Source organism: Hetaerina americana, unplaced genomic scaffold (genome assembly GCF_022747635.1).
Source record: "Hetaerina americana unplaced genomic scaffold, ioHetAmer1.1.p SCAF_3, whole genome shotgun sequence".
NCBI lineage: Eukaryota > Metazoa > Arthropoda > Insecta > Odonata > Calopterygidae > Hetaerina > Hetaerina americana.
The window spans coordinates 30,500,233-30,526,829 of record NW_027286874.1 but is presented as its reverse complement, the minus strand read 5'-3'; the positions used below and the strand labels follow the sequence as shown (position 1 = coordinate 30,526,829).

The following is a 26,597-nucleotide window of genomic DNA, read 5'->3' as shown; positions in this document are numbered from 1 at the left end:
TTATTTTATCTTTCACTAACTTTTGGGATTTTGGGACATAAAATACAACGGAGAACAGGGTAATCTAGAATATCGTTCCAAACCTTATGTCAGAATTTGCAGTCGTGGACCTCTCTCCTTTGTAATTGGGTAGTTTAATTTATGAATTACAAATCATCATCACATTGTAAGAAAAATGTCCAAATTTTGTGTGTACCAATTTCAGGAATTTGTGTTGGACTCTATGGAGTTATATTCCAGAAATCATACCAGTATGGTACGATAAAAAATTTAATGATAACGGGATAAAATTAAAATCTATGTATTCCACTTACTACGAGTATTTTATAGATGAAGGTAACCACTATTTCGCGCGTACTAGTTAAACGTCACCGATAATGTGACGCCATAGAGATTTTAGCGTCGCTGATTTTCACGTGGCAATTATGCAAACTAACAATGTACAACGTATCGTCACACGGCTGAGTTCGAAGGTTGACCGATACCAAGGCAACTCAAAAGTTTCGTCCATCCACTGTAGAGGCGCTCAGTTTTTCATTGCATTGAGGTGCTGAGCCGGTGCGAGCTCGGTGCTCTAGAAGGTGTTAAAGTCATTATTGTCGCAATTGGTGCTACCTCGTTGAACAGTATTTTATATATTTGAGATGACAGGTCATGGGTGTGTTCATCTAAGCAGTTTTAAGGCGACTAGTGGAATACAACCGTACCGAAGTATTCATAGATATTTTGTTGCTTGCACATCAGCTGAGCTGAGGAGACATAAGGTATGTTTGTACGGCAGCTAGGATCTGTCAGACAAACGTATGTTTAGGTATACAAACTGTTTCTGTTTTATCCAAAATAAGAATATGAGAAAGAAAATGGATGGATACCCTTTTATCAAATGTGCGCCTTGTCTGTCAAAATTGGGCGTGTGATTTTCCAGAGAATTTCTATACGGCAGTCAGTGTTTACAAATACGATGAAGTTCTTTCCTATTGTCTGTAAATGTATTTATTTACTCTGGTTGCTATGTTGAAAGTGGAATAAATTGAAAATCGTAAAGATCACAATTCTTACGAGGGAATTATGTTATTAATATTGATCTTCGTCAATTTTTTTACTGCAGGCTAGGTCATGTTTTTGTCATATGTGCCACAATACTGGTTCCCGTCTCCATTCGTGCCTATATTGCATTTTCTTTGGCTGCTACTCCCTTGGACACATTCAACAACATGCTGAACAGAAGAAACACTTCTTAGGTATTAGAACTGCCTGAATTTTTGCGGTAGAAATTTAGTTGAATTTAGTCAAACTGATGTATTTTCGTTGCCATTATAGCTGTAGATCTCAATTACGGAATGGTGTACTGTTTTCAATGCGGAGATTACGTCTACGAAAAAGATTTGGAGAATATTGCCAGAGAGCATCAAATGAAAGCTACGAAGAGCCTTGGGATGAAAATAATGTATAGACCATGGGAGCCTTCTAGTCATGAAGTTGAATTACTTAAGCGCAATCCCCGTCGAAAACGTATTACTGAAAATTCAACTATAGGTATGAAATTTGTAAAATCTGTTTGACCCTGACTGGTATTACTGTTGCTTTGATGATTTCTTTGTAAAATTGTAATAAAAAAACCTACCAAAAATTCTTTATTATATAGAATTTTTTTTGCAGGCCTCAGAGGTCTAATAAATCTGGGAAACACATGCTTCATGAATTGTATCGTCCAAGCATTGACTCATACACCACTACTGAGAGATTTTTTTCTTGCTGATCGCCATTTGTGTCAATTTTCCGACCAGCCTGGAAGGTGTCTAGTGTGTGAAGTGTCCCGACTTTTTCAGGAGGTAAAATATATAAGAAGTTTATCTTTAAACCTGAATGTTTGGTATTTTTTGCGTTTACTAGCAGTCTTAATTTCTTGAAAAAGCCTTTGTTTGTGAAGAATTTCTCAACTTTTCAATCTGTTGGTAATAAAATTTCTTTCCGAATTAATTAATTTTCACGCGAAAGTTCTTTAGCCCTCCAGGCTAAGTACTCATGAGTGGCTCCAGCTGGAAAGAAAAAAATGAAGATATCAAGTGGGAAACTAAGAACTGACATTTGAAATATGCCTGCAGGGGAAGATACTTGTTGTATACCATTAGCTCTTCAAAGAAGCCTTTATGAAGAATTGTATGCTTTTTGCAAAGGTTTATTGAAATATGGCGTATAATGTTGAAGTCTAAATTATTTTATGGGCTCTTCACATAAAAATGTGATACCATGATTGGAATTGAATGTTTTATCAATATGGCCAATAACCATGTGCAGTTTTATTTCTGTGTAGGAGTTTCCTTGGTGACAGCATTGTAACTTATTTTGCCATCTATATTAGTTAACAAAATGATAATGTCACTACTAATTTATGGTCAAAAACTGAAATTATGGTTTTTTGCAGTACTCTCGTAATACAAGTGGGATGACATCCTTTTCCATGGGTAACTGCTGTTTACATAAAACATACATTTGGCTAATTATGAGGGTTAACTGTACATTATTTTTATTCAAAGCCTTTTAATCAAGTTGTTTTTGCCCTTTCAATAATGGGAATGATAGACTATAATTTCACCCTATGAAGTTTATGTACTTCATATTGTCTTATAGTGCATGTAATTTTCTAGAATCATTGCAGTATTGACGAAATATTAATTGTAGTTATTTTAATATTATTATATGTGTTTCCTTCATGTTTGGGTTCAAAAACTTTTAAGCTTTCTGATTTTCACGATGAACATTTGACATAGCTTGTTCATTTGATTTCTAGTATTTGGTTAGGTAAGGTGAAGTTTTATATGTGTATATTTTTTTAGTTTTACTCAGGAAACCGTGCTCCCCTGGTTCTCCATCGTCTTCTTCACCTTATTTGGACCCATGCACGACACTTGGCTGGTTATGAGCAACAAGATGCCCATGAGTTTTTCATTGCCACCTTAGATGTACTCCATCGCCATTGCAAGGGTTCAAGTCCAGTTCCTAGTTCCAATCCTCATCACTGCAACTGTATAATAGACCAAATATTTACTGGAGGTCTTCAGTCAGATGTTGTCTGTCAGGCATGCAAGTAGGTACCAAATAGTATGTACTTAGATTATAGGAAGTTATACTATGAGAAATAAACAAGAGTGGGCACTGTTACTTCTTATCATGCATTATCATTTTGTCCCCTGTAACATGAGTAAATGCAAATAATATATGACATTTATTTTTTAAATGCAATAATTATTAATTATGATTAATTAGGTAACTTAGTGCTAGTATTTTGTTTATTACTATGGCCTACATGATTTGATGCAAAAAAATCATCACTCAACATTTAGAAACGCCTAGAAACCAAATACTTTGTGCCAGCCTCGACTTGGCCATCATAACATTTTATTTTTTCAGTATGAAAAATAGTTTGTATATTTTAATGTGCTTATTTATGATAAAAACTTGTATTCCATTATTTACTCTCTTTAATAATGTATCCCATCGATTGAATTTTCGCTGTTGGTTAGTCGAGGCTACGACTTGTGTTTCAAATATCCATTGAAATCTTGTGATATGGTTGCTATGTGCTATTTAACTAAAAAAATTGTTTTACTCATTTATACAGTTCAAGTTGCAAATGACTTTGAAAAATATATAACATTGGCATAAAGCTTTGATGTTTGGTTGAAATAACTTTTTATCCAAAAATAATAAGCTATCGATATCCCTTTGAGAAGGTTTTCAATTTTCCTACCTATTTTTTATCATCTTGTGGATGACTAGTGTGTAGAAAATTCTTTTAAAATGATACCTTACTGTGTTGAAAAAGGTTATCACTTTAATTGAATAAAGAATGAACTCTCTTCCAAATTGTATGACATACCCAAAATTTAAGACTAAAGTAATTAATTTTTTACTAATCAAGTGATACTCTGCCTTAGGTGAATTTTTAAATAACAAGAATAAAGTTTTTTAATAATATACCGAGTTTTATTTTCCTGAGTACTTTCTTTTTGGATTTCTTTATATTGTCTTATTAGTATTATATTATTATTAATGGTGGTCTCCTGGTTAACATTTATTTTGAATGTATACAGAGACTGACCAATGCTACATTTCTAAGCTTCACATGGTATGACACAGAACAACATCCTACACTACGATAATCCCCTCTTAAGTTTTACTTTCTTTCTTCTCCCTTCATCATGTTCATGCCTTCCTTTTTCCTTCCCATACCTTACTTGCCTAACATTCTCCTTCCTCTCACAGTCCTTAATTTTCCATTGACAATTAAAATGCTCTGTGTCCACTTTTCGAGTCTCCTTCACATTTCTTCCATCAGCCCTCCCTCTTCAATCTATAGCAGTTATTCATTTGTTTTCCTTTTCATCTGTTTTAGTTTTTCCATTATTTGGTTTAGGGATCCCCTAAGATTTGCTATTTTATAGTTTCGCCCCCAAATTAGGGAGCCTCCTCATTCTGTTTATAGAGTTGCCCATAATAAAAGAAGTATTGAACTATGGGTGTGTTGAAATGAGTACTTTGGCCAAACCTGTGCTTGAATGAGTTGTAGTGTATTCTTGTTTGAATTTTTTCAAAGGTAAAGGCAAATGATTTTTACCATCTGAAATTGTTGCATAGTATCATGAAATGAAAATTTACTGAAATATCTTCTTTGTCCCAGTCAGTTTTCTTCAATATTTGAATTTAGGCCATAAAGTTAATACATGTGCTTTAGAAATTCCATGAAAGGTGTCAGAATACATGTCTCACATTTCACCAAAATGTATGCTAGTGAATTCTTCTCTTAATTCCACTCTATTATGTCCAATTTCCTCCAAAATACTTCCAAAAATGTTTATTGTTCTACCTTTTGTTGTTTATTCCCTCTAACTTTAATCTTATAGCTTTCCTTCTTCTTGAACATCTCATTACTTCTGCCATCCAGTTAATATTTTTCATGCCATATAGTGCACATTCCAGCTTTAAAGTACTCAACAATAACTACAATCTTTTGGCTGCCTGATTATTGCTTGATCATACGCAATTCTAACTGCTTAATCATATCACCTCCAACTTCATTCTTCACTCGAACTCTTCCTTGCCCCCTTAGCATTTCCCTGGTGAAGTAGGTGATAACGGAGAAACCTTATCTCACTTCCCTTCCTATCACTACCCTTCCAGATTTTTCCTACACAACCAATGCTGTCTGGAACCGTCCGGTTAGTATAGAATTTGCTTAGAAGTCCCTCCAGTCCACTCTTATATTTCACAATACAGGCTCACGTTTTGCACTCTATTGAGTGCCTTCATTTGACAAGTGTAAAATTTCATTTAAAAAAATGCAAATCTACAAAGCTGTCACATTCTGGTTGTATTCTGTAACTTTTTATCCAAGTTCTAATTACTGCTGGGGTCTCATATGTACCCCCATTTCTGAACATAAATTGGCCTTCACCTAGGTGCATAGTTGTTTGCACTTTTATGTAATCTTCTATTGATAAATCTTAGTAGTACTTTGCCAAAGGTTTTATTCAATTTGTTTCTTTAGTCCTTGCATACTGCTTCTCTTCTATTTTCTGGGTGGAGTTCAAAATTGACATAATACAGTCTTCTGGCCAGATTCCTTGGTCAAATTTTGAAGTAATTTCAAAAAAATCTTTCTTCAATTTTCCTTAAACCCTTTAGTAATTTCACCATGATATTATACAATCCTATTCCCTCGTTAAGTTTCATTTCCTGTTGTACATTTTCTATCTCACTTTCTAGAATTCCTGGGCCATTGGCAGATTTGTTCTCATTGCATTCCTTTTATGTCTAAGCTAGCTGTCCTAATGTCTTTTCCATAAATTTCTTCATCGTCCTCTTTCTTCCTTCCTGGATTCTCTTATTGTTCCACAAATAACCTGCCTGTCTTTTCTTTTAATGGTTAGTGTAATTTTTCCTTTTTTAACTATTAGGAGTATTCTATCATGTTAGTTAGGTTTTTGATGGTCTCTTACATGATATTTTACTGTGCTTCTAAGCCCTGCCTAATATGATACAGGATAAACCTCATACCACATATTACAGTAATTTGTACTGAAGTAACGTTTGCTCTCTCATACTTTCTACCTCCCTTCATTACATCCAAAATGCCAACACCTTTCCTCCCTCTGCTTTGGTTTCCCAACATTTTTGCCTCAACCAACATCTTCAGTGTCCCGCTGCCTCTTAGTATCTCTTGCATGCACTTGTCCTACCTTCTTCTAATTTCTGCTAATTTTTTTCTCCCTTTCCCAGACATATCTAGAACTTCATTTATTTTCTCTCTGTCCAAAATATTTGCTACCCTTCTATATTACTACCTCAAAAGCTTCCATTCTATGCTAATTTTTTCCTTTGATATATACTGACTCTTCTCCTTCTGTATTATATGGTGTTTACTCTTTTTCCTGTCTGGAATTTCTCCAGATCCTCTAAATGCTCTTTCCCCCATATTTTTCTTTGGCTCTGTTGTTTTCTTGACTGTTTTTGATTATTTCTTTGTACATTTTTCACCAGAATTCCATTCTAATCATTTCTCTTGTTGTCCTTGGCTGCCTAGATCCTTGTTTACTTATTATTCTTATTGTTTTCTCTGCATCCCTTTTTATCCTGGTTTCAAGGTTTACCCCACTTTCCTCGGTATTTCTTATCTCTATGCTGCCCATAAGATTTATATTATTTCTTAATAAAAATGAAATCAGGTGAAAATTCAAATTTTTAAATTTGCTGAACAATGTATGATGACTGTATTTGGAACACTTGACATAAACTGGTATTGTTTATCACTGTTCAATGTAGGGATCACTACTGAACTGATATACATATTCAAAACTGAAATGATTATTACCTATTTTGGAAATGTTTTTTAATTTTTCTCTTGGAATTAGTAATATCACGCCTGAAACGTCTCTTTTTATTAGTAAAACGTTTGTTTCTTTGCAGTGGAGTATCAACAACCATTGATCCTTTCTGGGACATTTCCTTGGACCTTGGCCCTGCACCTACTCCCAAAGATGGTGAAGTTTCTGATGCAGAACCTACTTCTCTAGTAGATTGTTTGGAGAGGTTCACAAGAGCAGAGCACTTGGGTTCTTCAGCAAAAATTAAGTGCAGTAATTGCCAGAGTTATCAGGAGTCTACTAAACAACTCACAATGAAAAAGTTGCCCGTTGTTGCAAGTTTTCATCTCAAGGTTAGTTTGATAACAAACCTCAGGCTTTGTGTAATTGTTTCATCAAAAATTCAGTTGCAAGTTTTATTCCATGGATACAATTTAACACTAAAGTGTATGCATACACACATACCTCCCCATGAACTACAAACTTGATTTGGCGGAAAGGCTTGTGCATACTGCTGAATCCTAGGGTTATGCTGGTTGGAGCAATGATTATTGTGTCTGGGAGGGTCACCCATGCCCTTGGTTGATGGGTGTGAACCAAACAATAGATTTGTGCTCACAGCATCTGTTCTTCAGTGAAGCGGCTGCAAAAGGCATCAGACCCCAGTGGGCTGGCCATTTAAGTGTGTCACATGGAAAACACTTTTTAGGAAGGCTAAAGGAAATCCCTAAATTATTTATCTCAAGAATATATGATGGATACAATTATGAGAATGAATCCTAGTAACAATAAAGACTGCTTGCTAGGTCTTATGTCATGACTGGCAGAGGAAGGGGATAGACTTCCACTGCTGTCATCTTATCATTGAAATCCTTGCAAATTGAAATGAACATCAGAAACACAGAAGACAAAGAAGAAGACCAAATCAGTTAGAATAGGGACTTTGAATGAATGAAATGGAGTACCTGTAGACAGTAGAAAAATATATATATGTGAGGATTGGGAGATAGTTATAGTGGAAGAAAGATGAGAATATCTCCATAAAGGGGTATCTAAAACCATTAATGTAATCATAGGAACAGTTAATGCAAAAAGAAGGAAACTATGGATTACAGGCAAGATCATTTGGAAGCTAGATAAGAGTTGGATATGAAAGAATTAAAGTAGAATTAGGAAGAAGGAAGTACAAAGATTTGAACAGTGCACTGAAGCTGGACACTAATTGGGTTAAAGAAGCATGGTCGAGGATGCAGTGGAAGGATTTGGACAGTTTTAAGGGGACAGATTTGCTGAGTGTGCTGTACAGGAAGGCAAAAGTGCTATTAAAAAGTAATGAGAGAAAACCTATGTACATTATCAAATATTCTCAAGAAAACTATTAACTGACCCATGAAAAATTGAAGGAAGTTTGAAAGAATACATCAAGAAGCTGTATGGTAAAGTTGTAAGGCAAGACATAAGAAAAGAAAATGATGTAGATGAGGACAGATGTGGTTCAGGCACACTAGGTTGTTATATAGAAAGGGCATTAAGGAAATTAAAATCCAATGATACGGCTATTATGGAAAACATCCCGTCAGAACAACTTAATGGTTTTGGAAAATGTGGAAGGAAAATTTTGTATGAGGTTATTCTTAGCAATTATGAGGGAGAAATTTGGCTGGAAGATTTCATCAGGCCATTATATTCATATCCTAAAAAAAGCAAAATGCATCCATATGTGAAGACTAGAGAGTAATAAGTTTGATTTGCATGCAGCTGAGGTGTTACATAGGATCATCAATAAGATAATGGCAAATGACTACTTAGGATATGATCAGTTTGGGTTCAGGAAGGGGAGAGGCACACATGATTACATAGCAATGATGATGTTGCTAATAGAGAGGAACATAAAGTGCAACTGTGACGTATGAAGGCAACTGTTGCGTGTGTGAAGTGTGCATTGGTGGTGTGGTGAAAACTACCCTTCAATGTATAAAGAATTATAAATTGTGAATGTGAAAGTGACGATGAGAGCATTGAAAAGAAGAGAAGGAGAGATGGTAGTGCAGAAAGTGTTTCAAAACCAGCTTGTGTACTTGATTATAATCAAGGAATGGGAGGTGTGGACCAACAAGACCAGCAGCTGACATGCTTTCTGTTGATGAGAAAGTTCATGAAAGGATATAAAAAAAATGTTCTTTTATATCTTTGATGTTGCAATGTTTAATTCTTACACATTTTACTCAAAAGTAAACAAAAAAGAAGAAAGGTATAACTAGTTTTCGTTTGGATGTTGCAGAGGCATTATTGGCAAAGATCACCCTGCCAAATTACAATGTTCCAAGGACAACCTTCACATGGTGACATATCTGTCCGATAGCAAGCTAAAAACTGGGCTCATTTTCCTGAACATATTCCATCAACAGCAAAGAAATAACATCCAACAAAAAGATGCCATGTATGTTTAAAAAATAATGTCAGAAGTGAGACAACTTGACAGTGTAAGCACTGCCAGGTACCTTTACATTTGCCGCAGTGTTTTGAGAAGTATCATACTTTATCTGATTATTAATTATATATATGTATATACTATTATGTATTCCAATCTATTGTATAATAATGTTGTCTCACTTTAAACATAAATATGTCCTAATTATTAACTTTATGAATAGATTTTCCAATGACATACATGTAATTTTCTTTTTCGTTAGTATATAATATTATTATTACAGTTGTAGTTAATAAGAAAAATGTCTTGATTAAAAAAAAGCATTTAACTTGATACTTTACAATATGAAATAATAATCACTTTTTATTTCATTATTCTCAGTTGATTGCCAACTACAAAATATCATTTCATTACCTACCATTCCATTTTAAAGAACCACAGAAAAAATAAATAGAGGATAGAAGCACGATATTCAGAAAATAAATTGAAGTGTAAGGGGTTAAGGGTAAAATCAGTCTCACCGAATGAATTAAACTTCAAAGATGTTATCTGCAATATTGCTCAATTGGAGGAGAAAGTGCCCATCATGTGGAAAGAGGTGTCCCATTTCTGTTTGACAGGACACAAAGCATTCCATGCCATGCCCAAGTGATGGAATGCTGTGAACACTTTGTCACATAAGTGATAGCCTCTGTATAATCAATTAGATGAAGTGATCATGTATGTACATGGAAGAAAACTCCAGATTGTGATGGGAATTGGAATGTGTTGATAGGTGAAGGGAGAGAGGAGAGTGTGGTGCGACGGTTTGGATTAGGAGAAAGGAATGACTGCAGGGAACAAACTAGACACTTTTGAAAAATGAAAAGTTTCTGGCGTCACTTTGTGGAATTTCTTCATATTGAAATTAAATTTAAAATACTTCGCCTTTCAGTAATAAAAGTGGTTTATGTGGAAAGGTGAGTATTTTAAATTTAATTTCAATATACACTTTTGCCAAAGAAATAGCTTAATTATAACTAACATCTGGTTTGAATAATACAGTGGACATTGGTACGCATATAAAATGCCAAGGGATACAAGGCAATATCAGTTAAAATATATTATGGTTAAGTATAGATTTAGAATTAGTGTAATTGACTCAAAGTTGCAATAAACTGGGGCAAGAAATTAAAAGAGCAAAGGAAGCATAATGGATAGAACAGTGCAAAGATGTGGAGGGTTTGCTGGGTTAGGATGAAATTTGCTCACTGTAGAAAAAATTGAAGGAACTATCAGAATGTATTGGAGGAAATTCCATTTATTATTTTTGAATGCAATGAATAAAATATTAATCATAGCATAATAGATTCTGGTGCTATGGAAAGAATATATTAAGAAGCATGTTAAAGATGAAAGGCAGAGTTTGGATCTAGTCTGGAAAAATGTTGATAAGGATAGCTTTGGGCAGGAATATTTGATTGTGAGGTATAAAAGGCAGTAAAGGAAATCTTGAAGACTTAGTTATTGATACTATCCAAGGAAAGGGATCATCAGCAGTATCTAAGGACTAAAGGACTATAAGTTTGACTTCAAATGCTGCAAAAGTACTAAAGGTCATCCACAAAAGGATGGAGAAAAAAGCAAATGAATATCTAGGAAAAGCTGTTTGAGTTTAGATTTGGGATTAGTATGTGTGATCCCTTAGCAATGATGATTTATAGTAAAAAGGAACATAGAGAACAATCAGAATGTATGAATGAATATTTTGCAGAAGATAAAGAGTACACTGGTGGGATAAATGACCCATCTAGAATATGCTCATGACTCAGACTGGAAAAAAGAGGCAGTGAAGTAAGTTTCCATTATGGACTTTTATTTTCAAAATATATGTGCCGGAAATGATACGGGATGCATGGGAAGGGTTGGAGGCAAAAGTGAAAGTCAGGGGGGAACCCATCAAATCAGTTAGATTTGCAGTCGAGCAAAAATTAGTTTGCTGGTCATCATTGTTTATGGGATGGGAATTAATCAAATGGAGATGAAGGTAATTAGATTCCAAAGAAATAGGAAGCCTTAGGTAAGCAATGAAGTTGGGGGATAAACCAGAAGGGCTAGAACTGTTAACCTGTTCAGGAATCATTTTATAAGAAAGTAGGCAATGTAATAGTAATGTAGAAATGAAGAATTGTGTTAGGTGAAGAAGCATGTACAAAGAGGAGTGAGTTGACAAAGTTCATGACAGGAACTTCAAGTAAATATATAAAGAGAAGGCTGGTTAAATTATAATGTGGTGAGTTGTTTGTATGACTGAGAAACTTGTAATTCAGGCAAGGGAATGAGCGTGGACTGGAACCTTTTGACTTGTAAGTCTGGAGAAGAATGGTGAAAATAAAATGGATGGAAAGGAAAATAAAGAAAGTTACAGGCATGATATTGGAAGAGAGATGGCTGTTTGTAGAAATTTGAAGAATGATGTAGATATTGAGAGGTAATGGAATGCTGAAGACTAGTAGTAGTAGAAGTTTTCAGGGGAGGCGACCGACAGCTGAGGTCATTTGCACCATTAGGGATAGATGGGAAAGTATGAAAGGTGGAAAAAAACCTGGTTTCGGCATTGGCCTACTCTTAACAAAAGACATCAAAGGATCTGCATTTTAACGTCCCATCCGATGGATGGCGCACTAACTCAAAGTGCTCTCCACAAAGCACCTCAAGTAGGGATCAGGACCACTGAAAAATATCTGCCATCTCCAGGATTTGAGTCTGGGCCCTCTATCAGAAGCCTGTACAATAGCTGCTTCACCATCTCAATCCTCTTGAAGGCGTCGTTCGAAGAAAGGAAATGCTGGGAGAAAATTAGAGGGAGCGAAAGAATAGAAGACATTTTGGATTGAACTAAGGAAGGCAGAAAATATGTAGAGTTAATGAATGCTTAGCTAAATATTTATTAATGAGTTTACAGGTATCTTTCATTGTGGTAGTTAGGTCTTGGGAGTTAAGTAGTGTGGGATGCGTAGGCCCATCAAAAACTTACCCTAACCTGGTGCAGTACTGCTGATAACATCTTCCTGGGAAATTACAGGCAGTACAGGAAAAGCAATTGCCCCCTTAGTCTGGATAAATTTCTCATGTTTCATTGGACTTAGTATTTGGATGAGCTCTACCCTCACATATCAGACAAACTTTTGGTTTGATTGTTGTGATTTTGTTATGAATGTCATAAATGTGAAAGAAATATACAGATCAGCTTGGTGGAAATGCATAGAAGGTGGCAGTATATCCCTAAAATAAATTGAAATGAAAATCTTTAGACAGCGTACCTCAAAAGAGAATGGCAAAAGTGTACGGGTGTAAGCATTTTTCCTAAAACTATAAGAAAACAATTTTTTCTGCCAATTTGTTTTGGCTTACAAAAATATATTTTCAACTTACCTCAAAGGACAAATGTAATTATCTGCCAGAAATAAATGAAGATCTTATACAATTCATTGGTTGAAGTAACTTGTGACTCGTCAATATTTTACCCCTATAGCCTAGGTTTTAGAGGTTTTCTTTGTTTTTAATCATTCATGCTCATTAATCATTTCTCTTTCAATCAAGTCACTTTCTGAATAGCCAAGAAGAGTACCTCATGCATTGTGCTGAAAGAATATAGTATTAGATTTACAGTGTATTTATGCTATTGAGTGTAATTATTTTATGCTGCGGTTTCAATGTCATATGGTTAAATGCTCCTAAATTATTTCTAAAAAAATTACTTTATTTGAAATGGAAGGCAGAGTATAAATGGGGAGTTTTTTTTCTTGTTGATGCTGATAACTTCGTATCAACATCTTTAACAAATTGAAAATAAGATTCCTGGAGTCTCCCTGTAAAATCTAAAATCCCCCTTCATTTTGAGATTAGGATTCTTATGTAAAATATAATGTAATTTGCCATTTAATTTGCAGTTGCTGATTTTCATTAAATTGTTTGTTGATTTTTGGCCTTCTATGATATCACACATTAAATAACTTGAATGAAAGTGTCTGGCTGTGTTTGTTGACCATCTGTTTAACAGTGATATTAATGCAGATTTGATTGTTTGTGTTTACAAATTCTTTCTTTTAATTTCAGAGGTTTGAGCATTCCAGCCGATTTCACAAAAAAATATCTACTCTCATTACATTCCCCGAGCATTTAGACATGACCCCGTTCATGTCTCACTGGAGAAATAACCATAACAATAATAAAGATTTAACTACATCTCATGGTGATAACAGGTATGTACACACATTTTCAAATATTACTAATGCTAAAATAGTTTTTTTAGTCCACACAGCTTAAATTATGAAAACACTGATATTTTATAATTGTTATAAACATTTTCATCAGTGTCCATTCGAATTTTTGTTCTCTCTTGTTTTATTATAAACTGTTGCATTATATCTAAACTTTGTATAACTGAAAATATTGGTTTCCTTGTTAAACTCAATAATGCTTTTCTTCTGTGTTGTATATTTCTCTAATCAGTAAGCTGGGAAAAAATAATAATAATGTATGTAATAATGTAAAGTATTATTAATTGTTGCCTTAGTTTTGTTACACTACTCATTTGTTACACTGTAACTATCATGTACATTAGTTTTTTGCTCTAATCAATGAATGAATTAAAGAACCATATTTTCAGAATACTTGTTTTTTTAATTTGTATCTCTTTGTGATTTCTTTGTAATTTTCTTATGAGTTGATCATTGAATTTGATTTGAAAAGCTAACAAATCAAAATTATATACCTCACCTACTCCCCAACATATGCTGCAACTAACCTCTAATCAAATCTTCACATACTGCTGCATGCTTATATGATGAATATTGAAAAAATATTTTTTCTGAATAATTTTACAAGTTGAACTAGCCAGAGACTCCTTAGATAATCTATCATATTCCATTTCCAAGAAATACATATCTGAAGGGACTCAATTCTACTTTCATGATGACTTCAGTTTTGGAGATATTTTTTCTAAAGGAAATATGCATTATATTACTCAATCTGTGCTCCAGCAACATACACATTCCCTTGCATGGGTTGTGATAATATCAAGCAATGTACTGGAAGGAACAAAACATAGGATTGTCAGTTACAAGATGAAATAAAATCACTGCAACATTAAAAACTTTTCTAATAAAATTAATTGTAGATTATTGAATGTAGATTAATATTGGCTGTTAGATGCTAGCATTGAAATGGATTACAGATATGTATGGGAAGGGATGGCATGCCTCTTTCTCTCTGCTGCCGTGGTAATAATTCAAATAAGTTATTATAGAGAGCAATTTTTATTGTGATCATTGTTATTTGTATTGGTATACATTGGTATTTTCTACAAACAAGGATTTCAAAGATGAAATACTTAGGTAGAAGTCATTTCAGAATACATATCAAGGTTTAAAATTATATCCATAGCAAAAGAACTTATTGGAAATTTTAAAGCAGTAGAGAGAATTTTCCTTCTAATGAAATGTACTAACGTGATAACATGATTTGTTTTGTATAAGTATTTGAATAAATTAAGTCCTCTATCATGGATATTGGTTTATGAAACCCATTGCATTGTAAGATAATTATTGAATCATAGGAATTTGTCCGATGCCTAATCTATTGCATAGTGATCAATTTGACTATATATATATCATTACTACATAATCTTTCATCATGACATTCAATAAGTAAACATTTTAATGCATTAATAACTTTTGGAACAAAGGATTGCAAACCCCAGTATCCTCAACCCTGAACCAATGAAATGAAATGTTTGTACTGTAATTAGGGTGTGGGAGACTAATTTATTATAGTTATATTTTGATTGTTTTCTCATAGTCTTAATTTTATGAATAATAATTTTTATTTATCATGTTAATTTTCATTTATGTTTCTTCAATCTGTTTGATTATAAATTGACATTTTTAGCATTATAATGGCAAATTTCTTAACATAAATAATTTGATGGACTGGCGTGATGGAGTGGCGTTTATTATATCTTTCATTGTTAAAAGAAAACTAGCCTGATGCTTAGTTGTTTTACCTTACTCTAAAACCAGGCAAAGTACTGCTTGGAAACCATGCATTTTTCATTTCCTGAACTAAGACGTGTTTTCAGTGAAATGTGTCTTGACACTGAATTATTGAGTAAATAATGAGAAATTATAGAGTAAGAAAAGAAAAAAATAGTACCTCATTCTTATGGTTGCTGGAAAGTAATGTAATTTGTCATAAAAAATCGTATTACTAACCTGATATATGATCCTGGCCCAATTCTGAAATAGGAAGAATTCCAAAATGAGAATATGAAACTGCCAATTCTTAATTTCTCGCTTTTCCTTCCACAATGAGGAAATGGAATTTAAAGCAATGTAAATGCTGTTCCTGTACCAAATTGGCAACATTTCAAAAGGAAAGAAGGATAAAAGTAGGTTTGATATGCAATTTCCTACCCAATTGGACATAACTGTATATGCAAGCTGCTAAGCCATTATTCTTTACACTTACTTTTTGTCCCTTTGTTCACTTATTTTGTGAACCTTGTCATATCTCTCAAGATCAAGATCAATTTAGGGAATATCGCAGAAATGTTCATTTTTTTAAATATAAAATTTATATGTTATATTTCATCTTTAACTTCAAATGTGGAAAGAGCAAGATGTTTAATGCACAATTTTTATATTATTTAAGTTTATCTGAGGCATAGGCATCATGTAAATGATTTACACATAGTTGATTTTGTGATATTAGTCACTTCAGACCACTCAACAGATCTACGAGAGACTTGAGAATGAATTCACACATGCTTATAGAGCGCGGACAAAAACAAATAGCAAAATTGTGCATAAAGTACATTGAAGTTCAATTCTTAAGTTTCAAAATCATATATGTATTTATTTTTCAACATAGTCACCGTTAAGGCTAACACATTTCTCCCAACACGTAACAAGTTTTTTCATTCCGTCGCTGAAAAACTCTTCCAACTCTTCTCGAATCTAGGACTTGACAGCTACCTTCACCTCATCGTCCAAGGTGTAATGATTACCCTTGAGGTGCCTCTTGAATTGAGGAAAAAAATTGAGGAAAAGGGAGGGTGTAGAATCGGTTCAAATTTCAGGTTTCGCAGAGCCTTTCCAGTTGTGCATGCGGCATGTGGACAAGCATTGTCATGTTGCAAGATTATTGGCACCTGGCTGCCTTTAACATGACTAACTTCTCCCTTGGATAATCCAATATGGTTTGTTATGCGCTTTTGGGTGATTCGCCGGTCATTTTGAATCAAGTCTTAAATGAGTTTGCGATGTTTATCATCTGTGGTATTGATCGGACATCCGCTCCGTGTTTCATCAACAGTTATGGCTTTACCAGGCTCACAACCATGAAATTTTACCACCCATCGATTTACAGTAGACCTATCAACAGCATCATCACCATAAACAGCCTTTAAACGACGACAAATATCAGTAGGAGTCGCTTTTTTAGCAGTCAAAAATTCGATAACAGCCTGCTGTTTATATTGATAGAATTGAGCTCTTACGGCAAGTAGTATTAAATAAATGAAAAACTCCAACAGCTGTAAGCAGTTTAAAGGTCCCTCAGGCTTTGTTTTCAACTTTCTTTTTGACCACATAGTGAATTTTCCTCACTAGCTCCTGCCAGATCCCATATTCCAGATTGGTCTTACTCACTTTCTCCTTCTCACTCACAACTCACTTTCTTCCTTCTTGGCGAATGTATTCATGTCTCACTTTGAGTGCACTTTTAAAGAAAAATTCAGTTACTTCCCTGCGGTTTATTTACAATATGTTGATGACATCTTCTCCATATTTGATATGACTAAGTGTAAACTTAATGACTTCATGAACAATCTCAATAGTCTTTTCCCCTCCATCAATTTCACAGTTGAAACGGAAAAGAATAACATCCTCAATGGTCATTTTTCTGTAGGTTGCCTTTCACTTCTCTCTCCCCCTCTAACGTTTGCTTAATGTTTGTGCTAAGCTTCCCTTTAACTTCCCCCTTGCCATTGCAGTAATGAGATTATTAATCGAGAGGAATATAGAACACAACCAGGAAGTATTTGCCTGTTTCGTAGATTTCGAAAAAGCGTTTGACAGAGTGAATTGGGAAAAACTAATGAGTATTCTGCAGAAAATAGGAGTAGATTACAACCTGTACATGTCTCAGACTGCTCAGGTGCGACTGGGGAACGGGGAGTCCGGTTGGGCAGTGTTAGGAAGAGATGTAAGGCAGGGTTGCCCATTATCACTGTTGCTGTTCAACCTGTATGCAGAGGAAATGATTAAAGAGGCATGGGATGAACTGGAGGTAGGAATGAAAGTGGGCAGGGAATTCGTAAAATCAGTTAGGTTTGCTGATGACCAAGCTTTAGTTTGTCAGTCAGCCAAGGGGCTGCAAGCATTGCTGAGTGAATTGGGAATTCAGTGCGACAGATATGGGATGAGAATCAATATTAATAAAACAAAGGTTATGCGATTTTCTAGAAAGGAAAAGGCCAAGCTAAACATTAAAATAGGAGGGCAAAAACTAGAACAGGTAGAACATTTTACATATCTCAGAAGTGTTTTGGACCAGCAGGGTCAAAGTCGTAGGGACGTAAGGAAAAGAATTGCGCTAGGCAATGAGGCTTTCACAAGGAGGAGAGAGTTGATGACAGGGTCGTTGAGTAAGGATGTTAAGAAAAGACTAGTAAAAACTTTGATATGGAGCATAGCTATGTACGGCGCGGAAACATGGTCATTGAAGCAGGAGGATAGATGTAGACTGGAGGCTCTTGAAATGTGGGTGTGGAGAAGGTGAAATGGACAGAGAAGAAGAAAAATGAGGAAGTACTTGGTATGGTGGGCGAAGAGAGGGGTTTGTTGGGAGAAATCCTATGGAGGCAGGAAAAGTGGATGAAGGGGATATTGACCAGCAGCAGGATGTTGAAGACTGTAATTGAGGGGAGAATGTTAGGCAAGCAAGGAAAGGGAAGGAATAGGATAGGGATGTTAGGTGGAATGAAGGGAGGAAGAAAGTACGCAGAGATGACGAGGGACCTGATATAAAGTAGGTTGCTGGATTTTGTGTTTTTTTAGGAGTCACAAAATGTTTTATTTAGTAGCTGTGTCCATCCTAAAACCTACCTTAAGCAGTAGATTACCTTAAAAAAAAAAAAGTGGCCTCACTGATTGCACATCACCAATCAAGGGTAAAAAACAAATCAGTTATTAAAGAAGAAACTATGCTAACCACAATACATTTGTGATTCAAAGATCCTTAATTCTTGAAGAGAAGATAAAAGAAGTTCAAAGATTCAGTTTTTACATTAATTTGGTGCAGGGATAAATTTATTATTTGAGCAAACTGAATGTACAGTCTGTAGGCTTTCAAGTTTGCTGATTTCCGTGCTCATTTTTAGATGTAAAGTGTTAAAAGTGATTGTGGGATTAAGCTGGTGCTTTCCAAGCATATAAAATTCACATTATCAGGATATGGGTGGCAGTCCCTTTCACTGTTATTCCAGTAATTTCTCAGTCAGAATTGAATCTGTAACACTGTGGTTATTAGGTGGAAAGTAGTAATTGCTGTGTTTAAATTAAATTTTTCTCTACAAAATTTGTTGTCACTGACGTAACCTTATGAAATTTACATTACATATTGAAATTAAATTATTGACCCAGTAATTCCACCCACTTTAATAAATTTTTCCCATTAATGGATATGTAATTTAAATATATAGTTATTTAATTGATTGTGCTAAAATTTAATTCTGTTATAGTTTTATCTTTAGGCATTATGTATGTGTGGTACAAGTTTCATTGATTTAACTACGCTATTGTGTCAGCGGCAGCTTTTATAATTTGAAACATGTTTAGTTTGCCTGTGGTGATAATGAAGGTAACACAGAGCAAGAAATATGTTGCATTGAAATGTTGCTTTCTCATGAACAAATCATCGACTGAGGTCCATGTAATACTAAGGACATTAATGAGAGCATATTCTTCCCTTCAGCACATCTGGGGGATGGTTAAAAAATGAGTGGTAATCAATTTTAAAGGAAAGTGGAGTCACTGCTCTTAGAGAAGCAAATATTTATACTGTTGCTGCCACTATGGGAAAAGATTATTTAATAATGTAGGGAGTGCAATGAGAAACTGAAATTTTCATCAGTTTTCAGCCTCACATTAGTAATAGAAAACTTGCAGGTGGGAGATGTTTACAGGGCATAATACAAAAATTCAGAAAACTAAACCATGACCATTTTCTACAAATTATTCAATGTATCCCCCTCCTGCCTGAATGATGGCCTCCAATCTCGGTGTGAAGCTTTCGCAAGCCTGTATTTACCCAATACAGTCCATATCGGCGAATGTCATTTCAATGTGGCTCTCAATGATACAAAATTTGGATGTCTGGACTTATTGGAGACCCTCTCGACCACATTGCACACATAGTAGTCCAACAGATTTAAATCTGGGCTGTTAGAAGGCCAGAATTCTTTGGACCAAAACATGTTGATGTTGTCCGACAACCAATTTTGCATCTAACGAATTATATGGGCAGGATGCTGTCCTGCTGGAAAATGTACAGCCTTCGATTTGACACAATTTCCATCCATGGCTTCACTACGGCTGTCCGAACACATAAATAAACTTCTTTGTTGATGTTTTTTCCCCATTGTTAAAGAAATGTGGTGGCATGACATCACCCTCACTGGACCCAACTAGCATGAGAACATTCACCAGGAATTTCGTTTTGGAAACAATTGAGACATCTTCTGGGTCATGAGTGAGCCAGCAGTCATTCCTACGATTGAGGAGATAACTTCAGGCGTCACTTTGTGGAAACGATACATATTGAAAAAGAAAACTTGGTTTTTCCTCATAAAATATTTATTCACGACCTAGGTTTCGACGCTCAGCGTCATCTTCAGGTGAAAAAAAAAATTTTTTTTTTCCACCTGAAGATGACGCTGAGCGTCGAAACCTAGGTCGTGAATAAATATTTTATGTGGAAAAACCAAGTTTTCTTTTTCAATATTCCTACGATTGGTTTTAGCATCCACAGCAATATATTTTGAAAAAAAATTAATTCACCCAGCATTATTGTTTTTTAAGGAACACAAAAGCAGGTGGCAACGTTCAACTTGCTTTGCCCTGGCAGCTTCAGAAAGCACCTGTCTTATTTTGATGGTGTAAAATTTGTTGTAGAGGTCCTCCTTGATGATTCTATCCATAGTATTTTCACTCACACCAACTGCAATTTTCGGATCAATTGCCCTGGATCTTCAAAAATGAGCTCATGAGTCTGTTGGATTACATTGGGCTTCCTGACAATGTGCTCCTTTGAGTGAGTTTTCCTCGCTGAAGTCGCAAAACCATTGTCAAACTTTTCCAACTCATTATACTTTGCAAAGACATCATATATCATTGATCTCAGGTACCTGAAGATCTGAATACTGTCGATCTCGGGTAACCAAAGGAACAAATAATTTATCTTGCTGAGCAACCAGTGTGTACACTTTCAATAATTGTGGCTATTCGGTTATACTCTGCGCTTGTTCTCAGCATTGTGACCGTTTTGAGGTTATCACTGTTCAGTACATATGTCAAGCTTATTTGGGTGCCAATTCATGTGATATAAAATGCCAGGAATTTCAAATTGAATTTTGTGCCCATGCACCCTCTATACACAGTGGGTTCTGAGTCTACTAATATACTAATACCCAACAACAGGACGTAAGTTAAGGTTTTTTTTGTAGTTGAAGTCGATGTTACAGAAAGATAAGTTTCTTTTGTATGTTTTCACAGGAGGTGGAACTTTGCTATATCATGTTAATCCTGAGAGATTAAAGTAAAATTCTGTGTGGACATTTCTGACATCACCAGGGCCAAAAAAAGTTTTGGCTTCTGTTGGGAAATTAACGGTCATATTCGTTTCTTTATTTAGGAAATTTTATATCACCATGTTGATATAGCATATGCCGTAATTGGAGCATACTATAGAGATGTAATAAAAATTCCCCAAGGCCACATCAATTGCAAAAGGTTACATTTTAAACAAACATTCTGAATACTGCACCAAAAATATGCAAGTCAGTGAATAATAAATTTCTGCTGAATATTTCATATCAATGTAAAATGTGTCCCTTATCCTCCGTATAGTTCAGACCGAACTCTCATATGAATTTTTCCTTCTCTCTGATGTGAAGAAAGACCATTGTGGTAAGCGTTTTTTTATCATCAGAAGCAGACGTAGGTAAACTGAAGATGTTTCAACAGGTAACTGCTGCTGCTGATGCAGTACTTGAGTCCAATCATTAAAATTTGTACCACATGTACACTAAGCTAACAGTGTTCTATTAAAATTAAGTTTTGGCTCAATAAATTATGCTAATAAATCAGATTTTGACCTCACTTTATTGAACAGCATACATATTTTTGAGTTAAGCCAATTCACATGATTTTTTGGTGATCTCAGCCACCTTAAGATTTTGAAGAGTAATTCATGGAAGGAGAGAATCCATTGAAAACTCCTCACATATTACTCACTCCTCATGATCTGATGAATTAGGGGAGGCGACTGGGACCACCAGAATATTAGGTCATGAGCAGGTATTTTTTCTTCTGTGCTTCTTATATTAATTGAAGTTCTGTCATTAACAACCCAGCAAGATACTTCTGAAGAAGTAACCAAATTATATTATGCTATAACTACCTTACCAGAAAACTCTAAAAGGAAAATTGTGCTTTGCGTAATTGCAAATATTAAAAACATTGTCAAATACTCATCCAGTAAAGACAATGCCTCACCGAAAAATCTTTGTTAATTTCATGAATGATACAAACCATTTTTTCCTCTAGCCCTTTTCCCTTAAGTTGTTTTATTCTCTATGTAATAGCAATTATTAACATCATCATATTGAGCCTCTTTTCTTATTAAGCCTCCTTGGTAGATTCTGAGTGGTCATAATTGCTTGAAGGATGGTTTGAAGCTTTTTGACTCTACAATGCTGCTGTCAGTGACTGTAATAATTGATTCTAGTCAATTGAATTTTCTGTATATTTAAAAAAAGTGGTAATGGTGATATTGATAATGGAAGGCTGCTGCTGTTTTTTTGGCTGTGGATAATTGGTTCTCCTTCAAGTAAAATATTCACATAACCCTCAATGATAATTAAATTGCACTCAAATGAACCTCTTTCTATGAAGGTATGAGTAGATAATTGCCTTAAGTTGTATATATGGATACATTATTTTAGTCATCACTACATTCAGTCGTAAAATTTGCAGTTTTGGTTATTCCTATTAATAAATTTCTAACAGGCCAACTACACTTGCTGGAAAACAAACTCAATGCGTTTACTATTTCAGTAGATTATCTTGGACTCAGTAGTTGACTTAAATTGGCATTATATATTCATAAATTCCTCTTTAAGGGAGAATAGTGTGAAAGAAGCTTATTGATTGTTAGTTGTTAATGGGCTAAAAGTTCAATATAATAGTCATTTCTGTGGCATAATAGTCTCCAAATTAAGTGTATGGATGTCTACTTGAGTCCTAGGATTTGTCCTCATTTCCCATGGCCATGACTTTCTTAGGTAAACGACATCTGTTAATGTGGAGGCATTCATGTTTGAATACTTCAAAGGTAAATCAGTGCATAGTAAAATCAGCTGTGGTGAAATTTCCTTTGGAGATGAAATTTTGTGAGGAGAGAGATCCAAGCTATTTTGAATGTGAAAGTAAGACTTGTAAGTTTTGTGTGGTTTGAGGTGTTAAGAATTTTTCCCTGTGAAGAGCTCTATGAAGACATTTCTGCCATAAGGAATTATATTGAACTATTCACAAAGTTGAAGGAATAATCATATGCATCATAACAAAAAATATGTTCAATTTGAAGTTATGGGTTATCTGTCCCTTGTCAGATTGTTTGATAAAATGTAAAATTTCACATTGGGTGATTTTTGCCATGCATTACGATTGGGAATTAAACAGAGGATATGTTGTGGGTTCAATAATAGTGTTGCTTTGCCAAAAATAAGTTTATTCTTTGCCATTCCTACTGGATTCCACCTATCTTAAGTGCAGAAATGAGTGTCTTCTATTGTCCAAGTCTTTGGAATTTGTGGCCATTGCTGGTCACTTTTGTAGAACCACTTTCAACAATACATTTATGAGAAGCACCAGAGAGAAAGAGGTATGCCTACAACCTCAACAGAGATAGAGGCCCCCAAATCAGTTGATCATAGATTACAGTTTTAAATAAGAAGCTACAATCAGTCTCTCCTCCTAGCCACTTGGCCCACTTAAATGCCTCTCTTACCCTCCTTTTTATATACATACATATATCCATGCTATGTTAGCAGCAGTCATTAGTTCCCTTTGATAAAGGTGACCAGCTGTGATCAATATATGCAGCAGATCTATCATCATAAGATGTGAAATTTTCTATGAAGCAATATTAGAAGTGATATAAATAATATGTTTAGATGAGTGCTGCTTGTTTGGGGAAACATTATCTCACATTTGGTGTGGATACCAATATTGTTTAAAAGATTTTAAAAATAGCATGATTTTCTGAATCTGCCTCAGATGTTGGTACATCTTAATTAAAACCGCTATAATTGATATAATATCATAATTGAAACAAGGTAATGTGATTACAAAGATGACCAAATGAACTGAAACCCAGGTGTATAATTATGATATGCATGGATGTGTGGTGTATGGTGGCATGTATTCAAAAGAATCATGCCTGATTTTTGGGCCTCAAAACTTAGACACTTTTATTTTTTTTTAAATGATTAGTCCACTGTATTTGAGGTATGGAAACAGGTTCACATTTTTGTGTGATGATAATAGTTATTACAATTTGTGAATACCATAGGGACTCATGCGTTCATAAGTTTTCTAAAGAACAATACATAGCAGTAATGCACATCAAAATACTAATTCTAATGAACAAGTGGTTATAATGTAAACTAATAAGTAATATGAATAAAAACAAAAATTTTAAAATTTCTGGAAAATTCCCTCTCACTTAAATCACATTTGTTGAGCCACAGTAATATAAGTATTATTGATTGTAAAGATTCTCTCGGTACAAGTATGGTAATGAAAACTGGAACTGACAAGAGAAGATGTGGTTTTAGTTTTATACTAATGTGTCACAGGTGGGTATATAGATGAAATAATGTGTTAAAATGTGAAAATTGCAGGCAGTTTATTCCAATTGTTTATGTGGGTTGTTTTTAAAGAAGAAATATCTTCAAGGAAACAATTCTATTCTCCAAAAACATAATGCCCTAAAACATGTGAGAGTATCCATAGGTATTATAAAATGGTTTAAGTGTGTGTTGATTAACTTAATGTGGGCAACTTTCTTTTAAGAAAAACTCGTATTTATGGTTTCATAACTATTTGGAAGAGGAGACAAGTTAGTATTGCCAGGAAGTGAGTCCGAAAACATTTTATATATGAAAAGGTAATGAGCAAGGAAACATAGATGTTACTGAATTTGATATAGGTTCGTAATGTAGAAATGATGCAGTGTAAGCTTGTTATTACCTATCTGTTTAGACAGAAAAGTTGCTATTTAATTGCTATTCATTTTGTAGAAATGTTTTTGATTCTGTTGAAAATGTAAAAAATCTCAGGTTTGCCAATCTTTATTTTTTAATCATGAATATATTTCTAAATTATTTAGGTTATTTCAACTCTTTACAGACATTTACACAAAGGTGAAAATGCAAGGTAGTGTTTGGAAGCTCTTTCTGCTTCAGTTGTTGTTAATATCAATTGCGTGTATTTTTTTTATCTTCTTGGGTGTGTGTGTGAACAAAGATATGCAATAACCCTGATTCATTTCAGTTGTCATCAAGAATCATTTCACACTTGAATTCTATGTTTTAAAATATGCTACTTGACACAAAAAGTATCTGGCCCTGTTATATTACTAACTTTAGTCAGTATGTTTCCATGTTTGTTCCATGTCTCTGACATGATCAAAAGTATGTACAATCCAAACTGTTAAACTAGACATCATCTGTTTGTCAACTCTATTCATATATATCCATAAACGTAAAACTAAACTTGTCCAAATCAGTAGTTTTGAAAACTTCAATAAATCAACTAATTGAGCATGTACAAAGTTCAGCGTTACAGAATTTGGAAGTAAAAATGCAGTGTAACCATACTAAAAATAACTTTTCCTCTTTGTAAATATGGCCCCTTTATAAATAACCATCCATCTCAAATATTGACACTTGTCTATGTAGGTATGTAGATGAGTGTCAACATTTACATTACTCCACACTTGACTTTGAAGTGGCTTGTACAACTTTAATAAAAGGAGCAAGGAATACAATAGTTTGAATAATTTAGACTTAAAAGAGCTCATAATTTTCTCCCATCCAGAAACGATAGAATCCAGCTTGAAATTTTATTTGAATTGCAAAGACATCCAAGTTTGTATTTAAGTATATATTTAAGGCAATTTTGGCATTGTGAAGAACTTTAAAGTTTGTATAATCTGACTTCAGTCCTAATTCCGATCTTCGAAAATTCCCTGAAAAATTGGGTCAATGGCCCATTTATATTCAAGTTAGTTATGTTATATTTGCTTGATTGAGGAATTACTAATAAGGGAGATGTTCCATTGTGTTTTTGAGAGACAGTTCATCTTCAGTAAAGGCCACCGGTTGTGCATTCCCTAGTAAAAAAATTATGGTAGGACTATGTGCTGATAACTTTGGCATATCCAGTAATGGGTGATTCACAAAAAGTACCTGGTCCAATTTAAAGCACTTAATAAGAAAAATCAGCATGGTTGTGAGGAAAATTGGAAAACTATTAGGAATGTGAAATCTAGAAAATGCCCTCAAATGTTTAAATACCATAGCATAGATGATTTGTTAGTTGATCTGTCTTCCGTAAGTAATTTTAGTTTTCCAATTAGAGGAATGGAGATTCTTAAGTAAACAGATGAAATAATTTCTCGAGATTTCTCAGAAAGAATTGACAGCAATAGCAAATTGATTAGCTTCAGGAGTGATGTGGTGGAAGTCGAACATAATGAATAACTGATGGGAGCACTTTTCCACATGATAAAATTTTTATTTTACGACTGGGTTTTGATGTATTACATCATCAAGTAACCAAATGAAGTAAACTCTTCTTCCACTATCCTTTGTAAACGTCTCTTTCCCTCCCCTCCTTGTTTCCTACCATGTCCTCTCCCCTGCCAGAATCTTAAATGCGTATAAGATGGCACACAACTTCATTTGGTTACCTGAT

General features: G+C 34.5%; 1 protein-coding gene across 1 annotated transcript in view; it reads left to right on the top strand.

Moving 5' to 3' along the window:
* Window positions 1-510: 510 nt before the first annotated feature.
* The window catches only part of not (ubiquitin carboxyl-terminal hydrolase nonstop), a 37,152-nt gene continuing 11,065 nt past the window's right edge, over window positions 511-26,597 (top strand). Inside the window, exons 1-7 of the mRNA XM_071587493.1 lie at window positions 511-764; window positions 1,109-1,241; window positions 1,321-1,536; window positions 1,660-1,832; window positions 2,838-3,088; window positions 6,967-7,216; window positions 13,393-13,538. Coding sequence (XP_071443594.1) covers window positions 645-764; window positions 1,109-1,241; window positions 1,321-1,536; window positions 1,660-1,832; window positions 2,838-3,088; window positions 6,967-7,216; window positions 13,393-13,538 — 1,289 coding nt within the window. The 5' untranslated portion in view covers window positions 511-644. The remainder of the gene's footprint in view (window positions 765-1,108; window positions 1,242-1,320; window positions 1,537-1,659; window positions 1,833-2,837; window positions 3,089-6,966; window positions 7,217-13,392; window positions 13,539-26,597) is intronic.